This window comes from Hemibagrus wyckioides, linkage group LG28 (assembly GCF_019097595.1).
Source record: "Hemibagrus wyckioides isolate EC202008001 linkage group LG28, SWU_Hwy_1.0, whole genome shotgun sequence".
NCBI classification, from domain to species: Eukaryota; Metazoa; Chordata; class Actinopteri; order Siluriformes; family Bagridae; genus Hemibagrus; species Hemibagrus wyckioides.
In genome coordinates, this window is record NC_080737.1 from 12,540,356 (window position 1) to 12,565,239 (window position 24,884).

A 24,884-nucleotide genomic window follows, 5' to 3' on the forward strand; every position below is an offset into this window, starting at 1 on the left:
GTTTTGTATCTCGGCAATTATGCTGTTTAAGAGCTTCACGGATGAGTATAAAGTTCCAGCCCTGACGTGGTTCGGGTCCCAGGTCATCCCAAACACATCATGCTGGGGTCAGAGGTCATCTCTGATCTCATACAGCTCTGATCCATAGAACCTAGACTTTCTCTGCATGACACACCCTTTCCCCCAGGTGTCCACGCCTCAGGGGTCACCTTATCCTCCCATCTCCAGTTCCTCCCCATTTTTCATCTGTCCATCAAACCTGCCACCTCGTTCTGTCATTTATTTTAACTCACACATAAAAATCCGTGTATCCGTCCAGACATGCATCGAGCTAAAAGCAGACCCCTTTCCCAAATAAATCTTCGGGTGTCATTACTACCTCAAGAGCTATTGCTATAGAAGGAAACGAAGCAGCAACGCTTCATTTAAAGAGCATGACTTGGTGAAAGAGGAGCCCATCAAAACACAGCACACAAAAGCACACGCCGGTTTCTCTGAGCCTCTAATAGCCACCGGGGCTTATTTTAGGATGATGGGTCACTGAATGCTTACACTTCTTTGAGGCTTTGTGAGACTGCAACTTTGTGAAAATGCTAAAATATGTCAGTGAGTGTCATGAGTGTGTATTTATACACCGGGACACACATATACACTGAGCTGAACGCCTGAATGATGCCTGTGTATTTGGCAAGATGGATGTTTTGTTCCTGCTTTCTTTACTTAATATAATAAGAATGAACACTTTTCTCATATTTATCACTCGACAATTGATTGAATGTAAACCTTGAATCTTTTTTTTTTCTTGAAATAATGTCCTTTTTGGTTTTTGCTTTTCTCCTGTTTAGGAATATTTCCCATCAAATAAGACAATTTCACGCCCAGGATTATTAATAATGTCTAGAAATGGGCTGAACGGCTGAACAGTCTTATGTTTGTTAACTCTTAATAAGGAATAAAAAATTAATCATCATATATTCTTGCTAAGATTTGAAGTATTTTCTTAGGAAAATTCGATCGCTAAAATATCTTAAACGCATAAGGTTATTGAACCTTGTTCTAGGCCTATTTCTTAAATAATGATAATGCATGTAAATGGCAGGTAACGTTTGCTTTTATTCTATTCTATTTCTTTTCTTAAGCAGAAACTTGCCCCTCAATATCGTGCGTAAATTGTATTATTTTATAGATATTGTTAAATTAGTACAATTGTCTAAAATCAGGTTGATAGATGATTCATTTCAGATAAGGGAGAGGAAATACTACACGTTTCCCACATTCACGATGTTTTAATTGACTGAGATAACATTTCTCTCTCTCTCTCATTCAGACCTCCCGAGGAGCCTCTGGTTGTCAGTGAAAACGCAGTAGCGTGCCAGAACTAATGCTTACGGCGACCACAAGAAAGCCACACAGCCAAAAGAGAGGAAGAGGCACAGCTTATTTCCAGCTGCTCTTACTTTCGGCAGGTCTCACCGTCAGCTAAATACAACCCAACAAAAACACACACACACACACGAGATGAAAAATCGCGACAGGAGGAAGACCTCGGATACGAAACCAAAGCTCGCCACCTACCTAGCCGTTTCCCACAGCAATCCGCATGCTATCGACATTATGTCACTCTTCCTTTCAGCTACACTTTCCTCAAACAACAACTTGACGACGTGTAATATATGTCCTGTATATATCATGTTAGACCTAGCGGTAATGACAACATAACCCTACTCTGTGGAGTGGATTTTAAAAAAGCATGCAGCGGGTCCAAGGCATATGGAAATAAACTTTAGCAGAAGTGGAAGCCATTTGTTCTTTGAGAAGGTTCCAGAAAAAAGCTAGACAAGCCCATAAAATCCAATTACTAAGCCTTTTTTTTTTTGGTTTGTTGGGGAGCCCTTTTTTAATATGTGGGGAACAAATAGAGGAAAGAAAGGAAAAGATTGAGGGCTGATGTGGCTGCTGCCGACCTCAAAGTTTAATTCAGATGCAGGCTGGGAATTTGTAGTGGGTGTGTTAAAAACACACAACCGTGACCTGGCCTGTAGGTAGGTGTTTCTCTACGTTGCTAGTTCTTTTTTTAATTCACTCCACCCTGTGCATATTTAGGACAGACATAGAATCTGAGCCTAATGAGTGCAATTATGCAAGGAGTCACTAAAGCAAGAGCAAAATGTGTGTGTGTGTGTGTGTGTGTGGTGGGGCACAGGAGTGAGAAGCATGACGTAATGCAGCACGCCTTGCATGTGCTGATAGGCGTTATCGCCTTCTCATGTCTTGGCAGAAGGAAACAGGGCCGGGGATGACAGCCAGGGCAAGTGTAGATGTATGTGTATTTGTGCATAGGCGCTAATAGAGGATTTTCTCTCAGTGGTATGAGAGATGGCGAGTTAAACTGGACGCTACAGCGAATAAGACATGATGTCTCTTTTCACCATTCCACTTTTCCTAATGCATAAACACTATACGGCTACCAGATTTAGGCATCCTCTCATACTACCAATTTTAAAATATAAGCCGCTGGTCAAACGCGTTCTTTCTGAATCAACAATGCAGATGGATTGGCAGACACGGAGAAGGGGAGCGTCTCTAGATCAAATAACTTTAAGTGGCCACTTCCTTCCACTTCTAATCCCAGATTATCTGGACGATAATCTGAGTCTTCACCAGGGGGCCTACTCTATGTCTGCCCTCAGACAGTCTTGCCAGCTCCCAAAATGCAATGCTACCAGAAAAGTAATCACTTTAAACAGTTCACAAACCTTCACTTCATCAGGTTGATTTATCTGGTGCATTGGAGGTCATGCTGCAAAGAGAGAAAGAGAGAGAGAGAGAGAGACAAAGAGAGAGAGAGAGAGAGAGAGAGAGAGAGAAAGAGAGAGAGAGAGGGCCAACAGGGAAATAAAGCAGACTAAAAACAAGCATGTAGCGTGGTGTAAAATCTGCATCTGCATACACACCCGCGTGCATACACACTCAGGTCATATTCCACACGCACTCACACAGCAATCAGCTCACAACACACTTATTTTCCATTTCCTTCCTAAAAAAAAAGTCTTTGCACCGCGAGTATTTACAATGTGGTCAAGCGCCAAATTAGAACCTCAGTGTTTCTCGTATCCCTCGCAGGTACCAATTAAACACCAAACCACAAAGTTTACAGAGCCAAAAGAAAAAAGCGACAAGATTATTTCTGTTTTCTTTTTTTGTCTGATACTCATAGGAGATTTGTTGTTTTCTTTTTTTTTGTTGTTGTTTTTGGACCAAATCCGCAGAGCAGGGAGCACCATGCGAGCCGCTTTAATTGCTTTTTTTCCTTGGCGTCGTCACAGCTCATAAAACGTCCTCATCTTAGAAGAAATGCCTTGTAAAAAATTCATACCGGAATAAAACGGGTATGACTTTGTTAAAGTGTAAAAGGCTCATGCAGCATTTTTGTGGCACAGCCTGCCACCGTGGACGCTTTCTTCTGTGGGATGCAATAACAGCTTGAACCAATATGAGCTTTACAAGCTCTGAATGTATTGGGTGACTTGGGTTTGCATGACCACCAGAAGAGTCTTTATTCCGTTCTGTGTCTCTGTGCATCATGTGTGAGATTACAACCACAACAACGTGAACCAGTCTCTCTATTCCTCTGGAGTAATCATTCATCTTTTTACCGGCAATGTGAAGATTCAGACATGAGGTCAGGGATTACCTCGAAATTTTCCCTAAACCCTGTGCCTCTCCTTCACACACACACACACACACACTGGTTTGAGTCTCATTACATTGATGCTCTTGGCAGTATGACTGCAGTGGAAATGATTGAACAGAGATGGGGAGGAGATTTCTGTGACACCCCCACCCACCCACACACACACAAACGCACACCATCTTCAACTCACCCACACACACACACACACACATGAGTGGTCAGGCTCAACACTGCAGGATGGCTGCGTCAACCCTCTCCTCTCCTTTCTCAGCCCTTCACACACATGTATACACACAACCACACACCCTCTCCTCATGCATAATTCATGAGCAAGGCAGGGAGGCGTAGAGGAGAACCCCAGCGCTCAACACGCCGTGCAATACACAGCTGCAGCCTATGACACACACACACACACACGTGCACACACTGTTCACACTTCACACACCTTCTTCTGCTGCAATCTCACTGCAGTCCTCGACATACAGCCCTCGACATCTCTCTCGTTCTCTTTCTACGGCTCTTTCATTACAAACTCCAGCGTTCCAAAAGTTAAAAAGTGCACTGCTATAAATCTGTGTAAAAAAAAAAAAACGATGCTTCCACCATTGACTAATGACATAACGATTTTCTCATCACCTACACCATCCTTATCTACAAATGTTTTTAGAATGGCTGACACAACCCCAGCTTTGGAGATGCTGAGATGAGATATGCTTTAAAAAATACCTTCTTATTCCTCATTACACCTACTATACCCTGGTTCTCAGAAGTCACATGACCACTACAGGCATTAATTCAATACTTACAGTGATGCTGCCAGCCTGTTTTATTTTTCTTACTCCAAACATAAAGGATGTGGGCTGTGTTTATTAATTACATTTGCATTTCTATCGGATTGTACAGCCTGTGCTTAGTCCTTTGGGCACTACAGTACATTCACAGCTTTTGTTTCCTGTCCTCCTACAAAGCGCAACTTGTGAAAACGTTTCCTCTTCTAAACTTACGCTACGTACGCATGGCCTATACTACAAATGACCATATTATATATATAGATATATTATTTCTCTGAATAAGCCCTTTGTACAACCACGACTGCTGCTGATTTTAGAAGTTTTACAGCGGCAAGCGACTTAATCAGTCTGTGGTCTGTGTTATTGACTTATTGCTACAGCAACGAGCGACCACAACAGAGACAGTGACTTCAGGGACAGTGTGAATTTTTTAACTTCAGAAACCCAGCGCTTTTTTTTTTTTTTCAACCAAATAATAGACCAGATTAGGGTGGAATAGAGCAACCACTTGAGGTCCAGTCTGAGAACCTATATGTAGAGAAGAAATACTGCAGGTCCTGGGCTGACGGTGTATATACATCTACACCTACATGCATTTTATACGCAAAGTCTGTTTTCTGGATAGTTGATGGTCTGACTAAGTGAAATGAATGAATGGAAATTCTTCATTCAGACGCAGAAAAACAACATGCTTCAGAAAACAAATTCAGGATTAAATCATGTGTTCAGAACAAAATATATAAATATATATGCTCCTTTTAATTTCTTGGAAATTAGCCCATTAGTTATTTATGAAAATGTCCAAAAGCCAGCTGGCGTGCCACCTAAGATCACCATCAAATCATTCTTAAATATGCACATGTTAAATGAGCAGGAACAAGCCTTTTATTTTTATTTTATTCATTTTTTATTTATTTTTTAAAGCAGTATCTTCCAGTTTACGCAGTTGTCGTAAAGTAGCTTCTTGGGGGTAGTTTCTATGGAAACGCCGTTGCCTGCTTCAGCGTTAGTTTCAATATTCGTCCATATTTAATTGTCTTTAATCAACTTTACGCCAACACTACAAGTGTGTGAAACAGATAAACTGATCACAATCCTTTCTTTTCCGTAGACCATCTTGTAGTAATTAATCTGCATATGGTGCTGACAAATTGCCATACAAGCACAAGTAGCTATCAATTATTTAATAAGCATATTTTGCGCATAGAGATTTATTGGTAGACTGTATGAGCCCTTTAGATAGATATGTGTAGTTTTACTAAAACATCCTTATACAAATAAATCTAGATTCCTGTATGATGATTTAATCATAAGCTAGAATTACCTGATCTCTTTGCTAATTGATGCGCGCGCTCTCTCTCTCTCTCTACCTCTCTCTCTCTCTCTCTCTCTGTCTGTCTGTCTGAAATAATTAGGCATTGTTTGCTCATGACACATCTAACCTGAGTTTCGATCCCAAGACGTTTGTTTTGGGTTGATGAAAGATTCACTAAAGTCAGATTATCGATCGGATCATTGTGCAAACTTAAGTCAATATCCTGTCACTTAAGTCTTTTTACTGATACCCGACCGCGTTGATTACATCACTAGAGACCTTAACAAGAATAGCAACAAATGTGTCACGTCGTACACTTTAAGCACACTGAGTGCATTTTTTTTTAACGTGACTTCCTCATCTCTGAAGATGTTCAATCAGTTTATATTTAAAGATTTTGCGGGGGGGGACGCAGAGCCTGGTGCATTCCCGTGCGCTACACATCCACACAAAGAAGAAGAAGAGAACGTCAGTCAGCTTCTTACCGGCCACCGTGTATCTGTCCATGTAATTGAGCACGTTGCCGAAGCTGAGGATCCCGGCGGCGGTTGCGGGAGAGCGGCACCGCATCAGCGCGGCGCGGAATTTCTGGCCCGGTTTGCACGCGCGCAGCTCGGGATTCGCCTTGATCGCGGCGCTCACGTTTCCTGAGAGCGTGCGCACCTCCGCCGCCGCGCCGCTGCAGCCCTCCAGCTCGCATCCGTCGCTTTCCACGCACATCTTGTCGCACGAATGATCCAGCGCAGAAGATCTGACTGACAGTCCCTCAGGTACGGGGAGGTGTAGCGTACAAGACGGAAGAAAGGCAGACCTTTCCAGGAACTTAATGAAAAAAAAAATTAAACAAAGCAATCGAGATGGGAATAAAAAGTGCTAATGTCGGAGTGGACAAGTCAGGCGTGTGATTTCGGCTCGCCGGGCTCGGTTCATGTTTCACCGTCAAACGCAGTGGCAAGCTCACGCTCCTCTAGGCGGTTTTACTTCGCGCTGTCATACACGAAGGAGGCGGCGTCGCCGCGCGGGGAAACCCCGCCCCCTGAAACGGTGGCACAGGCACCTGAGGTGTCTAGAGAATGTGAAGAATGTCGACTTTACATACAAGAATGTGTTTTGTGCGCTTTTGTCTTTGCCATAACTGAGTAAACCCGATCTAGCTACGAAATAACAGGAAGTCTAACGTGCGATGGAGATTCCAATGTACTCACTCATACGCTTAGTAGCCACTTAAATAGCCCAGATCTACCTTTTTTAACGCATGCATTCATTTTTACTGACCGTTTTATCCCTGCCAGTGTCCTGCTGGATCACGAGCCTATCCCTCCAGCACTGAACACGGGCTGAGAAACCGCTCTGATTGGGATGCCAGTCCATCACCAGTAACCATGTGCGCACACACATTCGTACACTCACTCACACTTGGGGGCAATCTAGACTGGCTAATCTACCTACTGGTATGTTTTCTGGGAGGTGGAATGAAACCAGAGAATCCACTGGACACGTACACACGCAAAGCATGTGAAACTCTGGGCAGTAGACCAGATTTCATAATCAAATCAGGAATCCTGGAGCTGTGAGACAGCTGAGCTATACATTGCTTCACGATGCCGCCATGTTAAGTTAAATCTTTTGCTTAATAGTTATCTCCCTCTTTGTAATATTATCCTCCTTTTCTCACTCGCTTCTCCTCACTAATGACTGCTACACCAGCCTCCTGTCTCGATCTAGGAAACGAATCTAGCTGGCAGCGTTATGATTAAGCCGCATTTTACAAATCACTAATTATTTCATAACGATGTCAGATTTCAGTCACTGATATGTGTTGCATACTTCTCAACAAGTCGCTTAGGAGTGTAGCGTCTTCTGAGAGCCGAATATAATGAGCGGTGGAGTCTATAGGCAAACCTGATGTATCTTTTTTTAACTGCGCTGAGGTCGGTTGAGAAAGATCATCATTGATTGTTGGGTTTAGGAATGCACGTCTTTCCACACAGGAGACTACAATATGGGATCACATGATCAGAACGTCACTGTTTCCATACTGTCCAGACCTCATAGCTAGTTACAGCCGTAGTCAGCACTATCTCCATTAACAAAGTGTAACCACCACAGGCCCACTGGTTACTAAATATTATTTGGCTTGTAAATAATAATAAATATTTTTTGGCAATTAATATGAAGTGTATGTGGAAAAAGATAAGCTTAAAGGTGGGCACACACACACACACACTTGTGCTGTATGTTGATCGGCAGTGGCCCTATAGTGGTCCCTATGGAGTAGAGGAAAGCTTAACAAATGTGTGTAGCAGTAGATGAGCATATAGTCGTACTAATAAAGTGCTTATGTCAAAAGTAAAAACAAGCTGTTGTTTCTCCAGGTTTGTGGTGTAACACAACACCGCTGTTGTGAACATGGTGCAAAGATCAGCATGAAATGCAACAGTTGCAAAACTCGGATTCATTTGAAACAATAACAAAACCTAAATACACAAAATATCAGAGTGTAAACTTTCACAGCAGACGCAAGGGCATGAGTACAGTCCAGATGATGGTATGTCATGATAAGCGCACATGGGAACCGTGAGTTCAGACTTCATACAATGTCTCAGTGTGCTCCTTTTCCATTTACTGAAAACGCTAAATTGTGAGTTCAGTCTCTTTAATGTTCTTTATATAGTTCGGACCCGAATTAGCATGGCCGCTCGAATGGAATGGGTTTTTTAATCTAAAGCTCAGTAAAAAGATAATTGAATCAAATTGCAATTTCAATCAAGCTACAACAGTTATCATGATTGTAAATAAATGTAGATTTTTTTTTTTCCTAATGGAGCGTGATTCCTGGCTTGATGTAGCCAAGAAGCTCAAACTTTTATTTATTTATATATATTTTTTTTCCTAAACCATATTTTTTTCAATCAGTCAGCCAAAGACTCTAATAGCTGTTGGTTAAACATATTAAACATGAAGTAACTCTCAGTCATCTTCAGAGGATTACTAATCTCCTACATTGCTGTGATGCTGATTGAAAAGTGGAAACTTAAAAATGTTTAAAAAAAATGCATCCAGAATCCATACATTACACCACATTTATTATTATAGATCATACAACCTATCGTTCTCTCAAATCCGTCCTTCATATGCTTGAGTTGGACAGTGTGTGCTGGCATTGCTTCGAAACGAAACGCCAGAAAGTCACTCATGTGAAAAGAAACTGAAAAGAACAGCTACGGTGTGCTTCACTGTGGTTAACTCTCTGCTGGACATCACAGGCTAGTGTAACCCAGCTGCTTGGACTGCAGCCCATGCGTATTACACAGCGGCCTTGCTGAGCAACACGACTCTGACTTCTCGGTTAAGCTTTAAAGGAAATTTGTTTGAGGCTCAAATCCAAAGTTTAGCAGTGCTAGCCCAACACAGGCGTGAGATAATCGACCTCACAGTACAATCTGTTTGATATATATATATATATATATATATATATATATATATATATATATATATGTATATATATATATATATATATATATATATATGTTTGGACAGATTATTGATTATTCTGTTAGACAGATTAAAGCGCAGTAGAGCTACATGCTCTCGTGCACATAACACAGAGTTGTTAGTTGTTTTATATACAGTATGTTGTCATTTTGAGCTTTGGTTTTAACAGCTTCATTTTGTAATTTAAACGCTTTCATAATGTCTAGCTTTGGGGCTCAAACTTGTCTTTATGAAAGAAGTGTAATCATCTTCAGCACTCTGGACAGCTCATGATTAATATCATTAAAATGCTTTATTTATTTGCCTTTAATAAAAGCCATTCATGCAATCTAATGACTTGTGACATTACATATTACATCTCAACACCGATGAGCCTTGGAATGAGTCAGAATTCTGGTGGACATCATCACCATCATCCTTCATATGTATTTTAATCTCCAACAATCTTTGCATTTTTGCTTTACATCCATATGCTATTTTTAACCTTAAGCATTTTTTTTTTAATCTAAAAAGAATGCAAAAAATGTATCAAACTAGTCTAGTCTGGCTGGTGTGAGATCAATTAATCTTCTTCAACAAAAGGCGCTGTTAATCCTCACCTTCCAGCGAAACCCATTCATTATGGAAGATCAAGTCAAGCATTCATATCAGTTAACGCATCTTTTGTTCCGTACCATTGCTTTGTTTTAATGCTTGGAACATCATGTCTGAATGTAGGAACGGGAAGACAGACAGAAGTGGAATGAAGTCTGTGAGGAAATGTGCTGTATAAAAAAAAAAAAAGAAAGAAAAAGAAAAAAATGAAATGTTTATTTGTTTGATCGCATAAAATTATGAAGAAATGAAGCGATGTGGAGTTGGTGTGGAGCCGTTGTGAAATGAACTGAGTACGACTGCTTATAATTATTAATTATAGTGGAATTACAGCTCATTCAATAAATAAATGAAAACTGATCAGAAGGTTGTATGTTTAAATCCCAGGTCCACCAAGCTGCCACTGCTGGGTTCCTAAGCAAGGCCCTAAACCCTCAGTTGTATAATCTGTAAGGTCTACCAAATGCCATAAATGTATCTTTAATCACCTAGAAAATGACTCATTAGTGTACTTTTACAGCTTTACATTCAAAAGCAATGATAGTTCCATTACATACCATAATAAACTTATCATTAACAAGGTACACCCATGTTAAAAATAAACTTTAAAGATGGAAAAGATAAGGACCAGGTTCAATACCTCTTTATCTCAAAGTGGATGTTGAAATTAGTTTGTTTTAATGATTAACTTATTGCCCCTGTTTCATTTCTCCTTAAAAGACCTAAATAAACCGATCTCATTCCCAGTGTGTGTCAGAGATCTAAACTGTTTTTCCATTGAGATGATGTTGACCCCCCCCCCCCCCCCCCCAGATATGGCATGGCCCCAAAACAGCATTTTAAAAAAGACATAGTTAAAGTTGACGTTTACTTGTTTCCTCTTCCACATTTGGATGTTTCATTTGAAGAAAAAAAAAAAAACCCAGCATGCTTCAAATGAAAGATTTAGCAAAGGATAAAAGTGAAAATGATCATTTAGATGAATCTTGACAGCATGGCTGTGTTGTAGGAAGGACATGGGTCAACAACTCCAGGAAACGGGAAGAGACGCCAGACACATCGTTTTGGAGGCAAGAGACAAGGATTTGGATTCCTGTTCACTAGGAGTTCATAACAATTTCCTGTAGTCTGTTTGTCATGGTTAAGTCTTAAACGTGAGTCAACATGCTATTAATGAGACAGTGTGATTGATTGAAGTGTTTCCATTTTACGTCAAATGGATATATTTCGTGTATACTTGTTCAGCTAAGAGCTGGTCTTCTTCCTCTACATCGGTATATCAGTATATCAGTGGCATAAGCAGATGGGACGGATCATACTTTATGAGTGCTGGTCCAATCAATCCAAGGAAAAATAGAAAAGTAAAACACGACAAATTAGACATTGTGGCCTTTGACCTCTAACCCCTTTGTTCTACAAGCACATTTCCAGTCCATGTGCCTCCCTGCTGGCCTCATGAGGCTCCACCAGTAGCATGTGGGTTTTGAATATATAAGTCATAACTGATAAGCCAAAGCAACACACGCCTCTGGGAAGATCAAAGGTTATGTTTGCGTGTGTGTGTGCGCGTGTGTGTGTGTGTGTGTTTGCTGTTTTGGATAACACAGCCTAGTTATTATCTTAGAAGGAAGCCTCTGTTTTGTATCCTAAGAAGTGATAAGTGTCATAAACAAGGAAGTGCCCAGTCCACTTTGATTAAACTCGAAATTCTTTACTTTCACTGAAGCGTAAATCCTTGGATCAAAGCATCAAGCAAATTCACATGCAAATCTTTATCCTAGAATAGACATTTACATACTTATTTATACTTTTTTGGTAGACTTAACAATAGCTTTTGTTTTCAATCAAACTACGGTGACAATGACAAGCACATATTCATGTGTTATTTCTCTTATATAGTAACAGATCCTACACCGGGACTTGTGTGGCGGACACTCCACCGAGTCTATGGACTGATGTTTAACTAAGAAAAATATATAATCATTGATTTGATAAAGGAGATGTTTATGTCCGCTGTCAGTTCTTTGTAATAGTCAGTAAGTGTCCTGACATAGGACACAAGAGTCTTCAGGACAAAGCTAAAAACTTTCAGTTTCATGTACTTCAAAATTGCAAAATAAAGAGCCTGCTGAGCGAACAACTATTTATAGCTGCTAAAACGTAAGCAATAACAGGAAGTAACTTGTCTTGTGGGCATTTTAGAACATTGAGTGTAACGCTAAACTCTTAAGAAGAAGCATTCAATTGATACGAATTACAGCAAAAAGTTTTCCTTCACATATTCCAGCTTAGGAAGTCGAGGTCAGAGTACAGGGTCAGCCTGTGGAGCAGAGAGGGTTAAAGGCCCAACAGTGGCAGTTTGCAGTGCTGGGATCTGAACCCCCAACTTTCCAATCAGCAACCCAGAGCCTTAACCATTTGTTAAACAGCGCAATGTCCATACATTGATTTTCTGTAGTGTTTATCCTACACTGGTTCACAGGGAACCTGGAGCTTATCCCAGGGCACTCAGGACACACAGCAGGGGACAAACTGGACACACACTCACATTGCATGCACACTCACACACCAGTTCAAAGAACAGAAATTTTGATTCGATGCCAACTAGCCTACAGAGTACAACACATGTCTTAGGACAGGAGGAGGAAACCAGAGTACCTGGAGGAAACCCGTGAAGCACAGGGAGAACGAAAACGTTTTTGATAAATACATATTGTAGAACTCTTTAGCTGTTAGAAGGACTTGTTAATGAAACTCTTTACTTTCAAAGATGGAACTACAGGGTGGTAAACAGTACTGTTCCTTGTCATTTGACTTATTTGACTGTCATTACCCTCAAGGGTGCACCTTTTGAACTGTTAATGTCTATCTTTTACCTAGAACAATGCGATCTTTAAAGCATTACTTCAAAAGCTAATTAAAGGTAAAAGACTCGCACTATCCGGTGTCACACAGATGAGATGGGTTCCTTTTTGAGACACAAAGTTTCTTCCGAATATCGTCTCAGGAAGTTTTTCTTCGCAACCATCACCTCTGGCTTACTCATTCTGGATAAAGGTCTAAAATTTTGAATTTATATATTTCTGTAAAGCTGCCTTTTGACAGTCTCTATTGTTAAAAGCAATGTATTAATAAACACCGAATTGAACTGAACTGAACTGAATTGAATTGAGTTGAATTGAAGAATTGACCTTATGGTCAATCATTTTTAAACGTATGGTTCACATTACCATGTAAAAATGTAAAGGATGTACTTTAAAAAAAATCTTTACAGAAGAGAGAGCCAGTGTTGCTCCAGTGTTGAAATGTTGGATAAAACCCCAATAAGAATAACTTAGATTAGACTTTCTTTCACATCTTAAAGCCTTTATTGTTAAGAATCTGTGACATATAAGTTTGTAATTTGTACCTGCCACAACTGTCAAGTCTGGAATAAGGAAGTTATTGATTGTTTTCTCAGTACATGGGAATGAACATATACTCTACAGATGCACTAGACAGTGATTACATTTGCAAAAGACGGAGTATTCCTTTTAATCAAAACGAATCGGGGTAGTAGATCTACATTAAGTGAACAAGACAAGGAAAATGGCTGCAGCTGGAGAGACATGGAGCACTAGCTACCCGCTCCTATTGATCATGTATTTCACTAAAGCCATGTCTGAAACGGATACTTTTACGAGACGCAGCTCGGTAGTGTAATCTTGTAGACTGTAAAGCAGCTCTGTAATGTATGTGGATTACTATTCAGTTTCAGACAGATTGCACGGATGCCATTCCATTCCATTCCATTCCACCGAGAAAAAAGAAAGAGGTTTCGTTCCTCTTCATCTGATCCATGTGTGATTTTCCATGTGCTCATCATGGCCTGTACATGATTTGTGACTGACCTGGAAGTGTCTTGGCTGAAACCCAACCTGCCGCTTCATACTGCTCCATGCTGAGCAGCAGGTGTATATGATAATCATTACATCCATAAATTTACAATGATGATAATAGATCACGATATCGCCATTTACATCAGCGCATTCCACCGTTAGGACTCTCTGAAGCTGAGCCAGCTGACAATTTCTGACAATTTCCAACAAATTTGTGGAATCTGAGAGGAAACGAGGGTTAAAGTGGGATCTTCATGACTAGTTTTGATTCTTAGATGCGGGGAAATAATCTCACAATGTAGAGAAAAAGTGTTTTTATTGGTAAAGTAAAGTTTTGGTATGAACTTATGACATGAGTTTCAAGAAATATTTCATGGTCGTTTCTTGTCAAATTAATGTGTAATAAAGTCTAATGTTTGTGAATACGTTTTTGTGATAAGAATTTCAATGTTTTTTTCTGTAAAAAGCTGTATTCATTAAAGGATATTTGTGACGTCAATCATCGAAGGTATATTATAAATGTACAAATTCAGTCTTTATAAATCGAGCTGTAAGTCTGTATAGTTCATTATTTCCAAAATAAAAGTACCTCTGGGTTTGAAGCTGACCAAAGATTTTTTTTAGGGCAAGGATGGCAACAATAACGACATATTTCTAGAGGCTATCACAGTTGTATTATGCTATAGAACACTATCCAAGTCCAATCTTATCCGGGACGTTCCGGTGTGGGTGGAGGATTTCATTCCAGCCAAACAGAAGCAAACACAGCCTATTGAAAGTCAAGATCAACTGATTAAACAGATCAGAATCAGATGAAGCTCCCGCTTGATTGGAATGAAAACCTGCACAATGGCTTTTTGTGGAACAGATTGGATATTCTAGTGAATTTTTGAGTAACCTCATAACAGGCAGCCACGGAGGATACAATCACACATTGTATAGTCATGCAGCTTGTTTTAGACAGTCTAACTCTGTGTCAAAAAGGAGAGATAAATCATTATCCGGGGTTGCCAGATTTCAACACGAATTCCAGCCGAGCTATATTTTAAAAAAACATACAAAATACCTAGCCCAAAAAATCTAGACATTGGAAAAGCATTTGCAATGGAAACAAGGTCAGCATGGTGAACACACATTCCTGATGTTATCCACTCCATTATCCCACTTTTCCTCTCCCAACTGAAACGTTCTGTTAGCTGTCGCTTGTGGATTTTTTTCCTAATTTAATTTAGATTATTTGCTATTAATAAAATAAGGAGTACTTTTAAAGTTGGCAACCCTATCATTACCTCTCCTGCTCCTCGTCCACTAAAAACAATGAAAGAGAAACATGGGGGGCAGTGTAACTCTCACCCCAATGGGGGTCTCTATGAGTGCTGGTGCAGTTCCTGTTTTTGACCACTAGGTGCAATAAAAGCTAACTCAGTCACCAGCATGCCAGTCCACAAGTTCTCTATATAGAAAAAAATAAAAAAAAATAAAAATAATGTTGGCTTATATCTGCAAACATCAACATTTAACATTTCATTTTAAATAAAATAATTTGTTTCTCAAATAAATAAATAAATAAATAACATTTTATTTAGCTTCCTCATAATGTAAAATGGATTTGTGAACAAGAAGTATATAAAAAAATGGAAGGCACTGCTCCTCCTTCCCCTATGGATGGACTGCCACCTTAATTCACATTATCTAGTCAAATCATGTTTTAATGTATTTGGCTGTGCAAACTTAACAATAAAAACCTGTAAAGCCGCCTAAGATGCTTTTTAGTAATTAAAACTGACTCGATAATGTCAAAATGGTTTGAGTCAATCTACCCAGACACTTAACGAACCTAATTAAAGATGGAAAATTGTGCACAAATAGTTGATTTTCAGTGGGTACTGGCCATTTCCTTCTGACTAAACCTGGTCAGTATATTTTGGGCAAGTTCCTCGGGAAAATCGTTTTTAAAAATCGTGGCTTGTGCAGACCTATAATGACGCACATGGTGGTTGAGGCCACAGTTGAAGTTGGGTACGTGAATGCAGGACGCTCAGGCAGGCTGGACATTCCGGGCTCTTTAGCTGTCAAAGAACGTCAAGGCCTTTGAATAGTAAATAGCTTCTGAGTCAGCTGAAACAGACTGTGCATTAGAAATTGGAGGGAAGAGAGAATGACAGAGAAAGGTGAAGTCTGTATGAAAGCCAGAGCTCGATGTTGAATATTATCATTAAACCTATACCTCAAATCATTTCCTTTCTTTGTTGTTGATCTTTTTTTTTACCCTCTCTCTTTCTCTGTCTCTCTTCCTCTTTAGCATGCTGCTCAGCTTCTCTTCTCTTCTCTTAGCTGTAGACTTGTGGGTGTTTTTTTGAAATCTGGTCAGCCCTCTTGGATCAAAGCAGGAGGCCCTCAGGCTGACACCCTCAGTGCCCTGTTGCTTTCTTTTTTATGCCCTGTCCTCCTGCTGGCCTCTTTTTTTCACCTCTAATCTGAGTCTTTGCACAAATGAAGCAGAGGAATTTTGTGCCTCTTAAGCACAGTGATACATCTAATGCGTTATTAGTTTTGGCACGTGGCTTAATATTACTCTCTGTATTAGTTTCGCTATACCTTTACATTTTCATGTAGATAGAATAAAATATGCCAATATTTTCATATCCTGAAAAATCTCCATTTTTTATTCTCTCCCCATTTCCTAGACTTTCACTGGGTGTGATGTGTCTCAGTGTGAATTTGTCCCTGACCCTGTTGGCCCCTTTCCACCGTGTCTTTCCTTCCTGTGAAGCACAGCCCCAGTGCAGGACAACAGATAATACATTATCATTTCTTTTCGCCCCGCTGTGCCAGGAGCTGATAAAAGTAGGCCCCTTTGAACTCACGTATGTGAGATCTTTTAAATGTCCTGGCAATTTAAATGTCCTCGCAGAGTCAGTACATAATTTATCGCACGTAATTATGAAAAGTACAAATACTGTATGCTCATAAGGGTTTTTTTTTTTTTTGAAGATTTGGAGCCACCCAATTAGACACTCAGGGCAGAGCATGCATGGGACATAGAGTTTGGAAGCGGAAACAGCTAAGAAACAGACAGAATTTTCTTCTTCATCCCAACATCATACCAGCGGCTGTGCATGTGGCGTTTATAACCCTTTAATGCATAAATTATAATTAAAAAATAGAAATAATATGCAGATTGTGTAGACAGTTTTCTATTACCTAAAATTGAATTTTTAAATTTTCTTCATTTCAGTTATTTTAAAAATATGAAATAGATGTATAGGAAAATCATGAGTAAATAAAGAAGATACTAAACCTGAAATAATAAAAATTATTATTATTATTATTATTATTATTATTATTAACAACAACAACAATAATAATAATAATAAGCAAAAATTCTTAAATACAGATGTAATGTTAATATATTAAAAAATATATTATTTTTGAACAACAATATTTTGACCAGTTACACCACGTGTTATACTGCCGGTTTTGGTGGTGGAAAAAAAAGTTTGGAAAACGAAAGGAGTGTATTGAATTCTGTTATATTTTCCAAAAAATAAACAATCTAACACTCATAAAAATGAGTGTATAAGTATGCACGCTATGCATGAAAGTTCTCCTTAAATCATGAAATTCCTTCTTCACAAGAAATGTAATATTACTGCAGCAAATTCTTGCTCAAGGTGTAAAAAAAAGTCCAAAAACTTAATTAACCTTTTAATTTATTTCTAAAACATTTGATACATGTTTTAAATGAAAATTAAAATGCAAATTTACTAACAAAACAATTTTACTGCTTAAAAATGGTGATATTTTTTTTCTCCAGAGCTCACTGGGGTTGTACTGTTTGCATTGCAATTGTTGTCTCAAATCTATCGTTAATAGACCTGAATTGATGAAAGGTTAATATTATCCCAAGGGAGATTGGAAAAATGGTTGTAGTTTTATACAAGGAGAGAGGCACAAGGAGTAATTTTTGAATGTTTTTCTTTTCACTTAGGAAAATAGATCCTCTAGTCGTCGTCCCCACATCGTCCTCACCCATACAAGCTCGGCTCATAAACATATACAGCATTAATCATGGTCCCAAAGACTCACTTTCAGGCATTCCAGTCAGCTCATTAGTTTGTCCATTGTTCCACAAGCTTCCAGAGTCCATGAGCTGTCTAACACAGTATCTTAAGATGAGATGGTCTAGCCACAAAAGCAGCAGTTATCTCAGTCTGCAGCAGAACGAGCCTATACACTCTGTTTAAAGACGGCTAGTCTGACCCACGCTACCTTTGCTCTATTTGGTTTTTGATAGCATTCAGTGGGTCAGATTTTTTTTAAAAAAGCGCACATTCTCTTTCAGATTAGCTGAATGAATCTGTGTGTAAGGACTTTCCACCCTAAGGCATGTGTGTTCTTCGAGTAGGCATCATCTGGGTCTTTGTAGGGTTTTATCTGGGATGATACACTCATATTTTTTGTGAAACAGTCAGAATTCTGTAATAAAATAGATTGACTGTGCAATTCAGGTCAATAGATTATCTACCTGTAGTAGATCATGTCAAGTCATTGATACGTTTCTGCAAAAGAGCACTATGTACTGGGATTTGATCAGCGATAATGCACAAGCAAACCTCTGCATGCTCCACCCCTTTTCTCCACAGTGGCCTTGTCGGCACTCGTTTCCTGTTTATCGTTTTCAAACCTGTGTGTGTTCGTAGCCCATGAAGTTGAAAAAGTGTCACTTTCCACTTCAAAAGTTTTTCAATTCTGACATGTTTTGGAACGGGATGGAGTTATTCTTACTCTGGAGTTGTGGTTTAGACTGGGCACACAGATCAGAGATTAGGTTACAGTTTAGTTTAGATGCTAAGCCACTCATTTTCTAGACCACAAGCACTAGAATGGCTTTGGGAAATGGAAGGTTTATTGGAAAGACTTCACGTTGACGATGCTTATTGGATAAATTCTCATGATATCAGCTCAAAGCTAGTTTCTGTCCTTCTGTTATTGCTAACGTTGTACTGTTTGTCTTTGTCTCGCTCTTTCTCAGCACTACAGGAAACCACCGATGCAGCAAATACAACTAACCGTGCTTCTGTACATGGAAATCTAAAAGGATTCACGGTTACATGTCTATGTGTGTGCGAGTGACTTCCTTTTTCAACTAGTTTGGTTTGATATGTTTTTGGATTAATCTTAATGATGGCAAGTGATTTATTTATTTTGGTTTCTTAATTTTTTATGACGAATAATTGCTCTGCTGATAATAGCTGCATGCTGGTCTTAAACAAGTAACAAGGTTTTTGAGGATTAACAGAGTTGAGGGTTTTGTTTAGCATTGAATAAGTAAATACACAACATGTGGTTAATTAGCATGCCAACGCCTTACTGAAAATGTATTTTAAAATGTATCTTTCTTTTAGTATTTTTAGCAAGAACTTTCTATTAATCAGTGTTGCAAAGGTTGAGAGGGCCTTTTCTTCTTCCTGTGATCTGTATGATGCAACGTATATTATTTACTTATTTATAATATTACCGATATTTTCTAGGGATGAATGCTGAGTGAATGTTGGATCAAAATGTGCATTACATTATTTAACTAAAAATGAATGGAAATGAGATGTTGAATTCACAGACTAATACAGAATTATTATCATTTCTGAAGCATTTTAATGTTTATATTACATCATGTGTAGTTGCATTATGACCACCTGCCTAATATTGTGTTGGTCCCCCTTTTGCTGCCAAAACAGCCCTGACCTGTCATGCACTGTGTATTCTGACACCTTTCTATCAGAACCAGCATTAACTTCTTCAGCAATTTGATCAACAGTAGCTCGTCTGTTGGATCGGATCACACGGGCCAGCCTTTGATCCCCACGTGCATCAGTGAGCCTTGGCCACCAATGACCCCGTCACCCGTTCTCCACTGTTCCTTCCTTGGACCACTTTTAATAGAGACTGACCACTGCAGACCGGGAACACCCCACAAGAGCTGCAGTTTTGGAGATGCTCTGATCCAGTCATCTAGCCATCCCAATTTGGCCCTTCATCAAACTCGCTCAAATCCTTACACTTGTCCATTTTTCCTGCTTCTAACATCAACTTTGAGGACAAAATGTTCACCTGCTGCCTAATATATCCCACCCACTAACAGGTGCCATGATGAGGAGATAATCAGTGTTATTCACTTCACACTGCTCATAATGTTATGCCTGATCGGTTTATATTATATTTATATTAATATTATATTTTATATAAAAACTCTCAATTCAGTAGGTTATAATTTTCTATAGTGACAGTCTAGACAGGGACATGTGCATCTGACATTCTACACAAAATCTACAGCCGGTTTTCAATGTGTTATTATTTAACAGAGAGAAAATATCACTAACATGTTTCTGTAAGAAAATGTTTACGTAAATTCATGGGAGGAGTCTTCGTTATCAGCACTCAAACATTTCTTGCAGCTAGCTTTGTGGTTTCTGTCTAACGTGACAAGCATTTTTTTGTATTTATCAATTTCAAAACAATAAGATAGACGCTGGTGTGGGAAAAACTGTTTAGTGTGTAAATAAGAACAGAGACTTATCTGTCCTGCTGACAAGGTACAACAGTAAATGTAAGTATAAATGGTTAAAATGTGATATTTTTTTTATTTTATTAATAATCTTTAGGTTTAAGAGGAATTAAATATTGTGTTTTAGGGACATAAGAAGCACTTTTTTTATATAAGCCTCATACATTGAAATAAAGACATAGGACTGGGGCGTCTGTGTATTTACAATTTTTCTTACTTTCTGACAATTTCTTAATGAAAACAAACTCTAACGAAAGCAGACTGTGCTACTGGTTTTTGTTAACCAGGTTCCCATCTCTGTCTTCGGATTTCAAAAACATAATAATATATCACGGAGTGATTATTCCAATTATTGTCAAGCCATTATTGTTAGCCTTTCAGAATTCAAAAAGCTGCAGTCTCACACATCCACGCATTCAGAGTGTTATTTTAGTTGCTGTTGTCGGAGCCAAGGGGCGTCTGAACTGCGCAGTAGCATTGCAACTCTTATGACCTCTTTCCCTGACCTCCCACTTCGCTCTTATTTTAGCCTGGAAGTCATACCGTCTGAGCACAGCGCCAGTGAGCGCTGGACTTGTTCCTCATTTCAGAACACAGTATGATTCCAAGAGTCACTACACATTTGTTTGTTGGGGTTTTTTCTTCTTCTTTTTTTTAACATTACTCATGCATTAGGACAAATATCCAGGATTTTTTGGCCCGTCTCTGAGTGTCTGGCTGACTCAAGATCACTGCATGCGCTCTACTGATGTTCCATCATCCGACATGCAGTAAACACTAAAATACAATTACAGACACACACACAGGAATGTCATGGCTTGGTGTTTTGTGGTTGAGGCTGCCATGAATCAACAGTGGCATCTTTCTGCTTTCCTAAACAAAATATAAAAAACATCAGGAGGAGTCAAGCCACAGAAACACGACCGAGATATGTATCTTTTTTTTTACTAACACAGGAGGATGGACTAGACTGTCTACACTGTCTGAAGTCTACACTATGTGTACAGTTACGGGGAAAAGAAAGTACATTCTTTCTCCCTGTAGAATGGTGAATTTTAATTAGTTTGGAGACGGCCTTATAACGCGTCCCAGATTGATGAGCGGTAACAATTGCTTCTCTCTTCTTGGCAAGATGTGGACACACACCTGAGTGCCAAAAGCTTTGCTTTTATAGAAGTTGTCACAGTACATGAGGATTAACTAACCTTGCGCATCTCATTTGGAGAAGGCTGGCTGCTTATTTCTTTCTTAAGTAGGAAGCTTACTTTTTTCCTACCTGCATGGTGTCTGAATGCTGAATTATTTTATGGGGTTGGGGTAGGATATTGGTTGGGGTGTGTAATAGGTATAGGTTTATAAAAAAAATTGGTGCAATTGTTATTTAGGCCCATATGATTAAAAAAAAAAGGGTGTACTGTCTTTTTCTCATACCTGTGCTAATTTTTTTTCTTTTTATGTTTTGAGTGACATTTTATTTTCTTTACAATCATTGAGCTGCTTCATGTTGCCATAAGAAACAAAAACACACTTAAGTCAGCAAAAAAAAAAGTGTGAATATCTGGGTCATCTCTACCAGAAGAAAGAACCAGACAGACTAAATATAGCTGGGGAGACAGAGAGGGGGGAGAGAGAGAGAGATGATATACAGGTAAAGACAGTCCGGAGAGACACCATTTTTCTATTAATTTAATAATTAATGCTACTTTCCTGAAGTGATTTCCTCATACAGTGATCGCTATCAAAAAACCTGAGGCAACCCCAAACCTGATTTCCTTCTCCAGAATCAGGATTTTCACACTGATTTACCTCCTCTTTCATCTCCATAGTCATACAACCTCCAGACATTACAGTGTATATAATATACACCGATCAGGCATAACATTATGAGCACTGAGAGGTGAAGTGAATAACACTGATGATCTCCTCATCATGGTACCTGTTAGTGGGTGGGATATATTAGGCAGCAAGTGAACATTTTGTCCTCAAAGTTGATGTGTTAGAAGCAGGAAAAATGGACAAGCGTGAGGATTTGAGCGAGTTTGACAAGTGGTGTTGTATGATAAGGAAGAGCTGGAGGGTGGGTTGGAATTGACAGGTGACTAAATTTGCATCCCCCAAAATGTCTCCTCATTAATACTGTATCATCATATCACTATATGTACTGTATGTAGGGTTTGTTCCTCATTTTAAACTAGTTTTGTTTCTGCTTCTAAGGGGAGAAAAAACATGATCTGCTTCTTCAGTCCACATTTTCTATCTTTGAATGTCCATGTGGTAGGTTAGTGATTAAGGTGTTGGGCTCTGGATCAGAACGTTGTGCTCAAATGCCTGAATCCCAGGTCCACCAAGCTGCCACCCCAGGGCCCTTGAGCATGTCCCTTAACCATTAATTGCTCAGCTGTATGAAACAAAATGGGATAAATTGAAAGTCGCTTTGGATAAGAGCACCTGCCAAATGCCAGATACATAAATTAATGTTTTGGTGCTTGCAGGCAATTGATTAAGTGATTAAGATTGCACAGACATTATGTTACATTATATGTAGCACACATACAGTACATAGTAAACAGGAAGTCATTTGGAATTTGGCCAAACTTAAAAAGGTGGGTTTCACATGGAATAAGAAAACTCAGAGACAAGAACATTTGATGTTTGGGTAAATGGTGGCCTCCGGTGTAAACTATGCTAACATAAACTATCCTGGCTCAGCAACACAAAAGCTTAACCACACTGTAAAATAAAGTTTAACCACACAGAGGCAAAACTGTGGATGTAAGTATGATCTACTGTTTTCAATCTACGTTTCGGTTTCAGTTTGAGTAAATGGAGCACCTTAACGATACTTTAGGAGTCATAGCTCATATTTGCTAGAAAGTAAACTAGCCAACCTTGTTACAGGGTAAAAAGTTATCATGCATTTAAGCCCAGAATATTGTGACAGTGGAAACATATGAGCATCCCTGAGCCAGATTCTCAGGTATTACCGGTTTTAATGTTTTCCAAAAAATTGTCTGCAAAATATATGAACCACAATCTGCGGAATCATCATCTTCAGGCGTATATCGCTCAGGATAATGAAGAAGTAGGATCTTGGCTAGAAAGATATTTGTTTAAGGATTAGTAAACATTAGTAGACCTCTTTACGCTTGTGGAAACTTGAAGAAATTTGTAATACTGTGCCGGCCTGCTAGCCAGTAATGTTTGCCAAGAAGTTGCCAGTAAAGGAGTGTGTGCTAGTCATCTTTTCAAACAGTAGGAAACTGATGGCTATTTAATAGTTAATCTTACCCTCAGCTTAGTGGTGGAAAGAGAAGAAAACACACTTCTACTGTACTACTACTGTAGTAATAATTCACTTCAGCAACAGTGAACGTAGTGATTAAAAAATGTACTGAAGAGTGAATAAGCCATCTGGTGAAGAACGACTTGAATAATTACTTATTAATAACAACAATAGCAACAATTCATTACATTTGCTGTTTTTACAGCTAACCAGAAAATGTTTTTTTTAAATAAATACTTTCATTAACTTAGTTTGCTAAGTAAGCTAAGCTGAAGAAAACGCTACCTCCTTTATCAACAACATATAGGCAAAGGTAACGTTAGCCAAATACTGTCAGCGTTTCAGTAGCTTGCTAAGTTTGTTAGCTTTCTAGCCAGATCATTTTAATTCATACTATAATTACATCATATATAACAATATATGCTATATTTTACTTCTTTTAGCTAAGATTTTACTTCTTCGTTATCCTGAGCGATATGTGCCTGTAGGCTGTAGAAGCTGATGATTCCACAAGTTTTGTTTCATAGAATTTGCAGATTATTATCAGACAATTTACTGTGAAACACTGAAACTGGTAATACCTGAGAAATTGGGTCACGGATGCTCATCTGTCTTCACAGTCTCAGACATTGCTGCAGCATTAAATAATTGAAATAATGTACCCGTGTTAAAATATTCTGGGTTTAAATACATGATTACTTTTAACCGTGAGAATAAAAAAAATAAGCGTAACAAGGTTGGCTATTTTGCTTCTCAAATCTCTGGTATATTTTGGAATTCTAGACTCCAAAAGTATTGTTAGGTGAGCTATGTAATTAAGTTCTGTACCAAGAGTACATGTTGTTCATTATTTTTCACCCCTGCCTAGGCACAAGTACACTGTATGCTCAAGCACTGGAATTGTGTCACAGATTTTCACACACTGTACCCTCAGCAGTCTTCATTTTGATCTACAATTCACACTTAAGGCATTTAGCAGACACGCTTATCCAGAGTGACTTACATTTTAGCTCATTTTATACAACTGAGCGATTAAGGGTTAAGGGCCTTGCTCAGGGGCCCAGCAGGAACAATTTGAAGGAACTACAAAAAAAGAGACTTCAATTTGTTTCTTTTTTTGTGTGTGTACTTTGATAGAAGCATTTGTAAAAAGTGCACATTTTCTCATTCTTTTAAATGCCAGTATTTTCCCCATTCTGGACTAAAAGCAGGCATACAGACGGAATCCTCAGTCTTTATTGTTTATGTCATGTTGGAATTACTTTGCCA

The 24,884-nt window shown here is 38.9% G+C and overlaps 1 protein-coding gene across 1 annotated transcript in view; it reads right to left on the reverse strand.

Annotated features, from left to right (window-relative positions):
- Window positions 1–6,782, reverse strand: part of spns2 (SPNS lysolipid transporter 2, sphingosine-1-phosphate) — a 67,285-nt gene extending 60,503 nt beyond the window's left edge. The window contains exon 1 of the mRNA XM_058382922.1: window positions 6,286–6,782. Coding sequence (XP_058238905.1) covers window positions 6,286–6,520 — 235 coding nt within the window. The 5' untranslated portion in view covers window positions 6,521–6,782. The remainder of the gene's footprint in view (window positions 1–6,285) is intronic.
- Between the last annotated feature and the right edge of the window lie 18,102 nt (window positions 6,783–24,884).